Source organism: Polyodon spathula, chromosome 2 (assembly GCF_017654505.1).
Source record: "Polyodon spathula isolate WHYD16114869_AA chromosome 2, ASM1765450v1, whole genome shotgun sequence".
Lineage (NCBI taxonomy): Eukaryota > Metazoa > Chordata > Actinopteri > Acipenseriformes > Polyodontidae > Polyodon > Polyodon spathula.
The window spans coordinates 16627546-16641784 of NC_054535.1; the positions used below are offsets into that span (position 1 = coordinate 16627546).

Below are 14239 nucleotides of genomic sequence, written 5' to 3' on the forward strand. Positions count from 1 at the left end.
AGATTTGAGTGTAGCCCCAGTGGGCGGTGGTGTTGTGGGGGGTAAGTGCAAACTTGCAGCATGGCGGATGATGGAGAAGGTAAGAGTGAAGCAGCAGACAGCAGCAGCGGCGGATCGGTGACCTCAGAGGAGCCAGATCTGGGGTTTGGTGTCGTCGGGATGCTGGTGAATGTCAGCGTTTTACTGCTGGTGGTGGCTGTCTGCTATGGTATATACAGGCGGTGGGGAAAGCGGGTCGGCTTGATTGCGGCCCAAGGGAAGGAGGCCTCGACTCTACCCAAGATGAAGAGGCGAGATTTCAGTCTCGAGCAATTGAGGGAGTACGATGGAGTTCAGAACCCCCGAATTTTAATGGCAGTTAATATGAAGGTCTTCGATGTCACCAGCGGCAAGAGGTTTTATGGTCAAGGTAAGCAAACTGCAGTTGTCTCGTCACCTCAAACCTTTGCTCCGACAGCAGGGCAACGGATATTTATCTGCACGTAGAACTGCACATCATAACATGTTTTCTTGGTGTACTCGGTGCAAATGTATTTTAACCAACTGAATTTTATTATTGTCTCTTCATTCTCAAGTGAAGGTGTAAACCTCTGAGTGACGATAACTGCAGAAATTAGCTGTAACTATAACGTGGTGAAGTGTTCGTGACATTGTCCATTTCTACCCCTACTTACCCGAGTCTAGGAATACATACATCCAGTATAAAGAGGTAGGCAGCATTAGATTAGAATTTAATTCTAACAGTAAACGCTTTTTACATTAACAACAGTTTCTTTAACTTGCAGTAGTTTTGCAACGTCCTTGTTTATTTTGCAGCGGCGGGAGGGTAATTTGAGGGATGCAGCTGAGACCAGGCTGGGACAAAACGGGAAGTGCAACACATTTGGGCATAGCTTTTTTAGTTGACTGTTACAGCTTTTGATAGCAAGCATAAGCAAACAATACCCACGCTGGCCGGGAGACACTCAATATTTTGTCTCCTGAAGTAGATTATTACATAGATATGTTTTAATTCAATTGGTGATCAGTTGCCATGTACAAACACATATAGTGCAATATCTTCCAGCACCCTGCAGGCACTCAAGATAGCACCAGAGCAGTATCCTCATGACCCATTAGTTATTTGTGCAGTCAGAATGAGCAGTGAAGAAAACACCAACCTTGCACCTGTTCTCCCATCTGCCAAAGTCTTTCATAACCCATGACTGAAACTGACTTTAAACAGGAAGATGCAACTTGCATAACAGATGAGTCTGTCATAAGACAAAAAGTGTGCTCTCTGCATTTAATGATGATAATTAAATGAAAATAATCCACTGCCTCATCATTCCCATTAAATTGCTACATGGTGAGTGAACTTGAGTCTTGTAGTACATTCTCTGACCCGACTAGTAAGCTGAGCTAATGCATGCTATCCTAAACAAATCCTATACCGGTATTTAATCACTAATGTTAACTGCTCCTGCACCCCAGCATCTCTACACTACCATTCTTTTCACTGGGGATCTGTGAAGTTGGTTTAATCCCGGTGAATCTGGAAGCACAGTTTCTCATTGTTCTGTGTAAATTATGTAAATGGATTGATACAATGAGGTCTTGTTTACAATATGCGATGGAACAAATACACACTGGAGCAGTACAAATCTCGTGCTGGGATGATGGGGCGTTTTTAGTTTTAGCCTCATTTGAGATACAGTAAAGTCCGTACCATTACAAGCTTGTGGTGTTCATGAAATGCACACCGCTGTACACCCACATTCACTTGATTGTGTGTTAAGCAACATTGTTGGTATCACTTATTATAACAAATTCTAATTCAAACCACAGCTTGCTTTTCAGACCTCGCTGCTTTTTGTCCTTACACTGTACTCTTTTTGAGAGGGTGTCTGAAGAAGGTTATGTTTTTTCCTTATGATCTAAATTAATATAGTGGTGATTGAGGTGCTGGTAGATATAGTCTGTGCTGTAATTGTTTTCACTGACTTGCTAAACTATTTAAACCTAATTAAGAAACTCATGGAAGAAAAATGCAATGCTGAAGTGTGGAACTCAACAGGAAAATCTATTTAGCTAAATTATTTTCCATAATTGTGATTGGTTTTGTTTTTTGGGCATCTCATTGTGAGCAGGCTGTACGTTCACTTGTTGTATAGTACTTTGCTGTTTAACCAAACCAATAAGCTTTGGCAAGCTATCTGGAATAGTTTATCATGGTTGAGTGCCTGTTATTAGAAACCTATTTTTATGGGGATTTTTGTTCGCAATATGCCAGGACTTCGGACATAACGCAATTCCTGATTGCTTAAAGATTTAAAAACCTATAACAGTAGCATTGCTAGTAAACCAGTCACATGACAATTGCATGCAAATAGATGTCATTACTGAGACCCAAGAAAATCCAAGCTTTACAGTCAGAGACTGCCTGCTGAAAGTATGGTTTTTGGGCATGATTCTAAGAACTTTTTTACTTTAATGGTTGGTGCTTTTGAATTTAATCCTAATGAAAATGAAGGGACAATGGCACTGGCTGCAGTCACTCACAGCAAGGCCGCATGATCCTGTGCTCCCTTGCAGCTCATTAATCTCAGTTCTTGCCATATTGTTTGTGGTGTTTCTGTGATTTGAGCTCCATCTCCTTTGAGCTTGTTAGTATTCTTCTGAATAATCATAATTTATTTGATTTGAAGTTGTTTTGATTCTGTATCGACTTTAGAGCTTCGAAATAATTTTGTATCCACTTTCAATGTACTGAGAGCTGTCGGCAATATGCAAACCTTCTGATATTGCGTTAGAAATGTGATTGCTTTGGAAAGTTATTTGTTCTAGAAAGGGTTTGCAGACTGTCCTTGTACTAAGTGGTGTACAGGGAATTTATGGCACTACCTTAATTGCTTTTGATTTACAAAAGTGACCAAGCTAAAGTAAGTGCAGTGTAATGAATGTACATTAGTAAATGTTCATGAAGACTCAGTGGCTCTTGAGCTGGATTTACTGTTGGCTCTGTTTTTAGTGGGGATCTAGATGTAAAAGTGCTGCCTCACAAAGGGACTTCCATCCATGTCAAAGGTGGGAATATGGATTGTACAATATTGAGGATTGCTCTACACCTTCAAATGAATCAATCAGAAGCTCCTGAAGCCTCAACAGTGTGTCTTTCTCGTGAATTTTGTGGGATTCTGTCTCGGAAGCTGTCTGACATTCTTGAGGATTACTGCCAGGCTCTTGTATCTCTATGCCAAGATTACAATTTCTGGGAAATGAAATCATCACATACATGGGTCAGATCCAGTTTGGAGCTAGACTAGAATATGTGATGCTGTGAGCTATAACTACAGACTGGCTCTGACCCATGTATGTGATGATTTCATTTCCCGGAAATGTTAATCTCGGCATAGAAGGTGTAGAGCAATCCTCAATATTGTACAATTCATATTCCCACATTCCTAGTGACATTCCATGCATTCCATCTGTATGAATTCAGCTGAGACTGAGCATTTCCACATGATGCCAAGGTGCTCAGAGGACTCTCTCTCTCTCTCTCTCTCTCTCCTCTCATGAAGTTATATAAAGAGGTACACTAAACATAGAAAGCATTCACGCACTTCCGGACAGTAACCAACTTTTCTAAGAACAGCAAGTGGTGAATGTGTGCATTTCATACCGTGCAAGCCCTTTAAATTGTTTCTGTAGGAGGAAAATACGTAAAATGGAGACATCAAAAATCACCAGTTGTATGAAAAAAGAATTTAGGTAATATTAGTAGGGCTGTCAAGCGATTTAAAACAAAATGAATCACGATTAAAAATTTTAGTGTAACGGCAGGATGTCAAAATTAAGTACTTTGTCAAAATTGACAGGTTTCATTTGTTCTATTGTTGCTGCTTGTAACAGAATAACTGCTAGAAAATGTATTTTGAGAAGTGAAGGTGTGTTTACAGCACACAAGGTGGTACAGCAGACTAGATGCACTGTGATATTGGAACTAACAGGTGCAAGTAACAGTCTTTCTATCCAATGCTGTATGGAAAAAAAAGTTCTCATTTAAGTCCTTCACTTGTGGTGCTTTGCTCCATAGTGCAGTTCTGTGACTAACTTTCTATTCAAACGACGAGTGCACTTATTGTGTTGCATGCACTCGAGTATATTAAAATCGTGCCGCAGGGAATGAGTTGCAGTATGCTGAGAGGGTCAAGATAGAGGGCGATTTAATGCACGCAAAAAAAATGTCCACGTTCATCACAGAAGTTAGTTGCGATTATTTCACAACCCTAAATATTAGACGAATATTTTGAGTAGAGCCGCCTTCATTGCGCTGAAGTGAAGGTTATTTGCTGGTGTACACAATCCATAGAACTTCAGTGAGGAATAATAGACAGAGAAGGAGAGGTGATACCTTTTATTGGACTAACTAAAGAATAATTAATCCCAAGCTTTCAAGACCTCAAAGGTCTCTTCAGGTGAATGGACTAATACGGCTACCGTTTCATCTATCAACAAATGAGGAATAAGAAATTGAATTATTTTGTTTAGTTGATTTATACTTAATTAGGAAAAAAAATGTAATTCCTCTTCCCCCCCCCCATGTAGTTTAAATATAGGCTGAGCGCTAAAACTACTGGCTCGTCCTGATGTTTCAGGGATCGTGTTGGAAACCTCAACTGTAACATAATCCTAAGACTTTAATTTCTTATCTGGTAGATTATATAGAGTTCTTGCAGGTCACAAATCATATATCCTTGCCATGTGTCTATCACGGCTGTACTTTGACTGGAAAGAGACGATGCTTCATCTTCCCAGTTTAAGTATTTGTATGAAACTCGCAGGCGTTTGCTTTGAATTGTTCTTGGCATCTTAAATGAATGGCCAGTATTATGTGGTCTTTTTTTCCCTACATAGACTGATTCAGCATACAGGGATCTTCTGATTGGGTTTAGGGTGGTTCTTAAGGATCAAAACACAACAGGCTCAATACAACAATAAGGACAGGGAAAGCTTTCTGGAATTCTACTACAGGGGTATGCAATTTCTGAAAAGGGACAACATGCTAGAAAACTGTACTTGCCCCCTCCCTGTTGCACAGAACACACACAAAAAGTAGAATATAACTTGTAGGGTTTTGGTTTTATTTAACAGTGAACACAATCAATCAATTAGTGATTAACAGGGGCAGATCTTGCCTTGTAGTTCGATTGGTTCACTGAATTCTTCAAGATACACAAAAGGCTCCCTGTGACCCCACCTCACCTCAACAAATGTACAACATGCTTTAAGGAAATGATCCTTTCAGTGCAGTTTGGAAAACTTTTGCTAGTAAATTTAAGTAACATACTAAGTGTACAACTTTAATAAGCAATACTTGCAAGTTATTCAAATCTAAAAGTAGCTTCTGCCTGTTTTTTTTTTTTTTTCCCACTCTCTAGAAGCTGAATCCAACTCCTGATGTACAGGTGTTTTAGTTTGTTGCGTTAGACATACAAAATCCTTGCCAACTTTTAGGGATGTGTTTTTGGTATATTTTTAAATGCTATGTGGGTGTCAGCATATAATCATTTAAGCCATATCTGGAGGCAGTGTGGTCCAGTGGTTAAAGTCCAGGGCTTGTAACCAGAAGGTTACCAGTTCACATCCCACCCTAAGCCCTAATTTGGAATGTCCAATTATTTTTTCTCCTCAATGTAGCAATTCCCCACAAAGTTCAAGACATCCGACGGCGCAGTGGGCATCCTCCGAAGCAATGACCAAGCCAGCTTCCTCTTTTATTCCCCTGAATTTGAGAGCATATGTCATCGAGCTACCGACCTTTGGAGGACAAAGGGTAGCCCTGCAGGTGTCTGACTTTGAGCTGACTGGGCGCCTAGCCAGCATGGTTTACTATGGCACGATGAGGAGAAACAGTCCCTGCTGGTTTTGCCTCCCTGTGATAGGATAGTCACGGGCCAAGCTGTTACCGACAGGAATGAGACAAGAAAACAAGGAAACTGCAGTTCACATTCAATAACAAAATAAACAAAACCAACTCAGGAACAAATCAACTGGCACAAGGACCAAAACAAAAAGGTTCACACACAATAATAAAGGCTGGGCATTCACCTTCACTAAAGTTTTGAAACAGTGCAAAAATCACAGGACGTCCACCCCCCCACCACCCCAATTGCTGGCGGTGATAGATTAAGCCCATGCTTGCCAAACTTACATTCCCACACACACACTATTTATAGCAGCACGGCTTCCCAATCCCAGTACTGGTCCTGTGGACCCGTGTGTCTGCCTGTTTTTATTCCAACTGACTTCTCGATTACTTAATTGAACCATTCATTAGCTTAATTAGACCTTTTTAATTGTTTTCAGCTTTTAGACAATTGGAGATTTCAAGTTAACTGTACAGTTTTATAAGTAACTTTATCTGCAACTTTTTAGGTCTAATTAAGCACATAATTAGTTCAATTAAGGCTTTGATTAAGTAATTGAGAACTCAGTTGTAATGAAAACCAGCAGACACAGGAGTCCCCTAGGACAAGGATTGGGAAACCCTGCCCTAACCCATGGGAGTGCCAGAGCCAATGTGACCCAGCACAGCCAGGGCACGAACCTGTGCTGTATGACTCACCCTGCAGACCATGCAGTTGAGATTTTACCAGGTGAGACACTTGGGGACCCCCCAGAATAAAACCTTTTTACGTTTGAGTAGTTTTTAATCCTTCGTGAAACAGATCAAGACTATTTTGCAGTAAAGCGTTTTGTGGTAAGCTGACTTTGCTCGTAATAATATAGAAGGTACTCTAAGCATACAGTAGTGCTTTGTATTTTGTAAATCCTTGGATACAGCTGAAGAACATGCGAAGAGATGCAGAATTCAACAGAACAGCAGTGTGTTTAGTTGTAAAATTTGTGCAGTGTTTCTTAACCATGAACAGGTACAAGCCTCACACAGGTGAGGCTCTATGCCTTCATTAAACACACCGTTGCGCCTGTGTTTTTGAAGGTCACCCAAAGTGCTGCATTGCTTTGTTTACAGTGAATGATACTGGTTCCTATTATATTATAGAGGAGAGTGTGACCTCTAGACACATGCACAACTCCTGGGAAAGCATGCCTTTTTAAAGGTGTAGTAACCAACACATTTTTATCAATTGCAGTACCCATTCCCCCTTAATATTGTATTCAACAACTTAGGTTAACTCAGATCAAGCTGTCCCCACTGTGTAGATCTGCAGGTATTGAAGTTTTTCAGTTCTTTCCGTGTGCAACTGAACCTTTACAGTCCTCTTACCCGCCTTACCCCTATACAAGAATTTGTGATTCTACCAAAAATTGTCTCACGGTGACATTCTACCAGAATCTTCTAAAATTACACATTACTGCTAGATGATAAAGAATATCGCATACAAGACTAAGATATAGAAGAACTCTATTTTGGTGTAAAGTGAACTGTTTGAAGGGCACAGCGACTTCAAAATTAAACACAGCTCTACACGCAGTAATTTTTACTGCAGAATTTCACAATGGCTTAGCCCACAAATGTCTGATTTCTTAAGTGCTATCGTGTAGTTTTAATCATTGCGTTCTCATCTTCACATTGCGATTGCCTTTTGCTTTATCAGTTCTCAACTTCGTGTGGCTTATCGCATTTTTATAATTTGAGGAAAGCTAAGCATTCAATTTCCTCTCAGACGTTGGCATGCACACCTACATTTTGAGGACTGATAAAACCCTGTGTTGTTCCTGCTGATGGGTGTAAAGAGATTCATGAATTTGAAAATTGGGCTAAATGCCAGGAATTCTTCCAACTATAACTTTGGTTAGAATCCTCCCCTAGTAGCTTCACCTAAACAAAGGTGGTAAAAAAATGTACATTTCTCAGAACAAACTCCTTGCTACATAACACAGTGTGTGTAACAAATGCAGTTAACTACAGGTAGATTAATTCCAGTCTACTTCTGGGTATGACCTTGGAAAACTCTTTATGCTAAAACTAAAGCCCTGGTCACACCTGGAACGATAACGATAACCATAAATAGTTTATGGAGCGGATACACCAAAACGAGAAAGGGCCCACTTTTTTCTAGCAAGATGAGGGACAGCGATGAGGAACATTTAAGAAATACTCCTGTTGTATTAGAAAAACAGAAAGTGTAGGAGACAGGTGACGGGTGTGGCTACACGGGATACTACAGAGTAGGGAGGAACTAGGAGAATTCCACATGCTCGCTGGTGTAGTCAAGTGCTGAAAATTAGGCCGTGGGTATTGCCTCAAGGAAGTATGCACGGTTGCCTTGGGTAGAACCACTTCCCATTAAAGTAAAACATGGTGTGTGTCGTTGAGTACACCTTACTTAATATGACTATACTCCATAAATATGTGCACATTTATACAAATTATTATTATTATTATTATTATTATTCAAGCAAAAAAAAAGCAACTACAATACGCAGACTGTCATGTCTTTATGGAGCTTATAGGATCATACATTGTCCTTGTGCTATAATTATACAATAATGGCTGTTTAGCAAATAATTCATAACACATAATTAAAAAAAAAAAAAAAAGGGGGTTCCTTGATGTATACTAGAACCAGTTTTCCGACGTGCTATTCTGCGGTGGCACAGTGGAGGGCAATCTTCTCTGTAGTGAATCATTGCAGTGCCTGTATTTACTGTTTATCGTGTTTCAAATAATATATAAAATAACCAGGTAGGTGATTGTCACATTTTAATACAGCCCTGATTGGCCAGGAACATTTATCGTTATTGTTGCTGCAGGAAAAAATCGTGCTGAAAGCGTTTGAAACGATAGCTGTCGTTATCATTTACAATGATCGTTATCATATTAATTTGAACTGGAACGATTTTTTTTTAAATCGTTATCGTTCCAGGTGTGAATTTGAAATCTGTTGTACATTTAAAATCTATTCAAAGGGGTTGTTAAACTGAACGTTTTACTTACTGTAAGTGGCCTTTGCACAAATAGATTTTTACAGTCATGTGCTGCAAATAGTTTCTGCTGTGTGTGCTCTTTTTAGTAAACTGCTACAGGAAATCAAAGTTGGTCTAGTGTATCCTGCAATGTACAGACTCAGTAGGGAGTCTGTTTATTTCCTTGCAACTCTACCAGCCTTAAAGTTATTGCTTTATATTATATATATATATATATATATATATATATATATATATATATATATATATATTATATATATATATATATATATTAATTAACAAAGTACTTTCTTAATGCTGGTTTCAATCACTTTATTCTTCTAATTGAGAAACAGTTAATTCATTGAATCTGGTTTTGCTGTTAAATTAATTTTAGAAATGTAATAGGAAGCACCTGTCTGAACAAGCACAGTGTAAAGTGTAGAAGTTTGTTTTTTAAACTGTTACTTTACTGACCTGGAAATTGTACAAGCAAGATTTGGTTTTGCGTTTAGGCTGTCTTATGTAAATGAACAGCATTTGCTTTGAAAATGTGTGATATCTGGTAACTTCTCAAATGAGAGATTTAGGGTGGCATTCAGTCTTGATGTTGTAGTCTTGCCAGGTGTAAATCTGCTTCCTGTTGAAAGGCGGTTCCTGAGTTTGCCATGTCTTTTTTTTAGTTTGAATATTATTTATGGGCAGTCGACCATGGTCAAGTTACTCCTGCTAAATAAGTGTTTATTTTGAGGCTAGATTATTTTTGGCCATTGCAGTTCAAGTGAAACCGTGAGGTCACGCGACCTTTCTGTCAGTGTCTTCAGTCAAAGTTTTTCATATTAATTTTGCTAACTGTACGTTGATGCTGACATGTGGGCCAATCAATCTGCACATGGGGAAACAAATGAGTTCAAAGTTTAGCATTTTTACAAACATCAGACACCTTACCATGTAGGAGTTACACAACACTTCTGTTCTCTGCACACCAGACCTACCCTGGAACTTTCTTCCTCCATCAAAAGTGGTTTATGCATCATCAACAACAATAAAAGAAGGAAACACCAGGCCCCAAAATCGGGTGTACATCATTAGCCTGGAATGACCCTATATAAATTTTAGTTGCGGAACTTGTCACAAATTTTATATATATATATATATATATATATATATATATATATATATATATATATATATATATATATATATATATATATATATTATTATTATTATTATTATTATTATTATTATTATTATTATTATATTATTATTTTCTTTATAATAGGTGCATTAGTAAGCAGGAATGGCTGCCATGTGCTGGGAAAACATGCAGTTCAACAGCAACAGCTTTGTAAGGGCCTCAAAACTGGAATTGCTAGTCACTGTAAGAAGCTTAACATGTGCCAAATAAAATGTATGAGCTAATCCCTAGGCAGGAGCTCATGCAAATAAGTCTAAGACATGCTGTGTATGGTGTGTATGTATTAACTGTCCAAATAGGAAACAGAGAGCAGTACCAGACAATCACAAGGTACATCCATAAATCATGGAGAGAGCTACTGTTTCTAGGATTGCACAGCAGTTTGCAGCTTAAATATGGGCCACTTTACAAATCACATTAAGTTCCTTAATGCTTATAAAGATAAGTAGGAGCAGGGCTTGACTGTTCAAGCTTTCACAGCTTGAAAAACTTTTAAAATTGCTGTGTGGCAGCTCATTGCAATAAGTCTTTGAGTCCACCCATAACATAAGAACATAAGAAAGGTTACAAACGAGAGGAGGCCATTCGGCCCATCTTGCTCGTTTGGTTGTTAGTAGCTTATTGATCCCAGAATGTCATCAAGCAGCTTCTTGAAGGATCCCAGGGTGTCAGCTTCAACATTATTACTGGGGAGTTGATTCCAGACCCTCACGATTCTCTCTGTGAAAAAGTGCCTCCTATTTTCTGTTCTGAATGCCCCTCTGTCTAATCTCCATTTGTAACCCCTGGTCCTTGTTTCTTTTTTCAGGTCGAAAAAGTCCCTTGGGTCGACACTGTCAATATCTTTTAGTATTTTGAATGCTTGAATTAGGTCGCCGCGTAGTCTTCTTTGTTCAAGACTGAACAGATTCAATTCTTTTAGCCTGTCTGCATATGACATGCCTTTTAAGCCCGGAATAATTCTGGTTGCTCTTCTTTGCACTCTTTCTAGAGCACCAATATCTGCACACAATATTCAAGATGAGGTCTTACTAGTGCATTGTACAGTTTTAACATTACTTCCCTTGATTTAAATTCAACACTTTTCACAATGTATCTGAGCATCTTGTTAGCCTTTTTTATAGCTTCCCCACATTGTCTAGATGAAGACATTTCTGAGTCAACAAAAACTCCTAGGTCTTTTTCATAGATTCCTTCTCCAATTTCAGTATCTCCCATATGATATTTGTAATGTACATTTTTATTTCCTGTGTGCAGTACCTTACACTTTTCTCTATTAAATGTCATTTGCCATGTGTCTGCCCAGTTCTGAATCTTGTCTAGATCATTTTGAATGACCTTTGCTGCTGCAACAGTGTTTGCCACTCCTCCTACTTTTGTGTCGTCTGCAAATTTAACAAGTTTGCTTACTATACCAGAATCTAAATCATTAATGTAGATTAGGAGATTATAACAAGTTCACACAGCTCCACAGCATCAGTTATATTGAATGCTGTTTCTTTACAAGTCAGGTCTGGTTTGTAATAGCTTCCAAGGTTATAGTTACCTGGGTTAGACCCACACCCAACATGCACACACACAATTATTTTGCAGTAGATTGTAAAAAGTAGCCTGGCACATACTTTCTCACGGCAATTCATGAAAACGAGAGAATTCAGTATAATACTAAACTGTGATGAGGTCAGAATTCTGTGAATGGAAATGCATTTTTTGTTAAAACAGTTGTCTCACCATTCCCAGGCAGAGCAAGCTGCTGCATTCCCAGAACAGCAGGTGCATTCCCTTTAGCAATGCCTGCATTGTCTGCCAGTATGATTTCTGCACCAGTCTTCACTTAGCCATGCTGTTCTTTGTTTATAGATGGCCCCTATGGAATCTTCGCTGGAAGAGATGGGTCTAGGGGCTTGGCAACCTTCTGCCTTGATAAAGATGCACTACGAGATGAATACGATGACCTGTCTGATTTAAACGCTGTACAGATGGAGAGTGTAAGGGAATGGGAGATGCAGTTTTTGGGTAAGATGCTTCCATCTGTGTGAACTAATAATGTAAACGTCAATATAAAAATAAACATTGTTTTAGTGCACCTTAGTCGGCTGTTTTCTAGGGTTCTCTAGAAAATCACTGGTGTTGTCTACTAAAGATTAACCGTTTCAGTGCCACAATGTTTTAACCTCTGGCCACATCAATGATACAGACCATAGAGTTTCATTGCATGTGTTGTCTAGTAAAAAATTAACTGTTTCTCTGCCACATTGTTCAACACATTCATTGAACAGGAGGATTGACCACAAACTTGAGCAGTGTGTGTTTCAAACAATAGAGACATTACATTTGTTTTAAAAAAAATAATTATAATTTTATTTTGAATTTGAAATCTTAACCTGATTTAATATATCTTGGTCCCTTATTATTCTGCAGAACTGTTTGCCTCCGACAAGGTCCTTGCACACAGTAGTTTTATCAAGATGGAGATAATGGTTTGCTATCTGTACTGTGAGAAACAGAACTTGTTTGCTATGGAAGCTGACCAATGTCTCATGTGACATTGAGCCTTGCCTTGCTGAATCTGATACAAAAGGATTGGTAATAATGATTAATGTTAGAACGATCGAGCACATAAAAAAAAACCAAGGTCACATTTCATGTTGAATTAAGACACTGTAGCTTGTTGGCAGGTTACAGGCAGGCTTCTTATATTTCATTTAATTCCAGAAAAATACGACTATGTTGGCCGGCTTCTGAAACCAGGGGACGAGCCCTCGGAATACACAGATGAGGAGGACGTCAAGGATCACATGAAACACGACTGAACTGTTCAATCAAACCAAAGCCAGGGCCCTCAAGGGCTGCAGACCGTGTGTTCCTCCTGCCACAGGATCACAGGCAGCCCAGGCTCTGTCCTGTAGTGGCAGAGGATTCAAAACATATTGGACAAAGAAAAAAACATGATGTACACACCTGTGGGAGTTTTAATGATTTGGGCTGCCAACAAAATATATATGTATTTTTTTCCTGTTCAGTTGTCACTATTATGTCAGGCAAAGGGTTATTGTTTTTTTATGTGGGAATCTGGGAAGGGCTTCCCCCCACCCCCCCTCATTACATGTTCACAACCAGTCAGCTATTGCTCTTGTTTAGTAAGCTTCTAAAGTGTATTGATCTTGATTTAAAAATAATTAAAGAGCTTAGGAGGTTTTTTTTTAAATAGAGAATTCTCTGTTTGCATTAGCAGTCTGTTCCATGCCATTGATTCCATTTGTACTGTTTTGCACTACTGTATTTTCAGTTTTTCACCGTGTGATTGTACTGCAGAGTTTGGTGGTCCATTGAACTACGCTGAATCACAAAGCTGAATCACAAAGCTGAATCTCGGATTGAAAAGGGAAAGTCACTGGGCGGGCTTCATTTTAGAAGGGTATCAAGTTAGTTGCCAGTGAAGTTTCACCACCTATGTTTACATGCCACTGTAAGTCTGTATTCCCCCAAAATGGTCAATATGAATTGTGCCTTATTTCAGTTGTTTTATACTTGAACTGAATTAAAAGAAGACCCCATTTATCTTTATCTTGCAGTGGAGAACAGCCACTTCCTTGTAATACCCTCAGACTAAAGGCATGCTCTTGTCAGCCTGAAGCGCTAAGCCGACTGGAAATCCTTTCCTGTCACAAGCATGTATATAGACTGCAAAGTATACTCAGTGTTACTGCCATATTCATGTTAATGGAAATCATATACTACTGTGTGTTGGCCAAATGCCCCATGCTTTATGATTGTTGTTGTTGTTATAATATGTATTTTTTGCTGACGCTATTTTTAAGTGTGGGTAGGGATGAAAAAACAAAACTACGATTCATGTCTGTGATGGGTAGGTGAAACTCGGGAGGGAAACTGGCTGATTCTGTAAATATTACAACATTTCCTTAAAGCATGTTGAAAGTATGCTATTCTGAGTTCAGGTTTGATGTAGAACGTGTGACAGCAGACAGGCATGTTCTTGCATAATAAATAATTTGGTTATTAACTGAGTTGTGGTTTTTTTAAATCTAAATTAAAACTTAAGTGGAAAAAAAAAATTGTTCCGTGTTATTTATCTTGCAGCTGTTCAAGCATTTCATTTTAGAACAT

The 14239-nt window shown here is 38.8% G+C and overlaps 1 protein-coding gene across 1 annotated transcript; it reads left to right on the forward strand.

Annotated features, from left to right (window-relative positions):
- Positions 1 to 20: 20 nt before the first annotated feature.
- On the forward strand, positions 21 to 14135 carry LOC121330682 (membrane-associated progesterone receptor component 2-like). Its single transcript, XM_041277395.1, has 3 exons — positions 21 to 409; positions 11972 to 12127; positions 12827 to 14135. The coding sequence occupies exons 1-3, from the start codon at positions 61 to 63 to the stop codon at positions 12922 to 12924; spliced, it is 603 nt and encodes a 200-aa protein (XP_041133329.1). The 5' UTR covers positions 21 to 60; the 3' UTR covers positions 12925 to 14135.
- Positions 14136 to 14239: the final 104 nt, after the last annotated feature.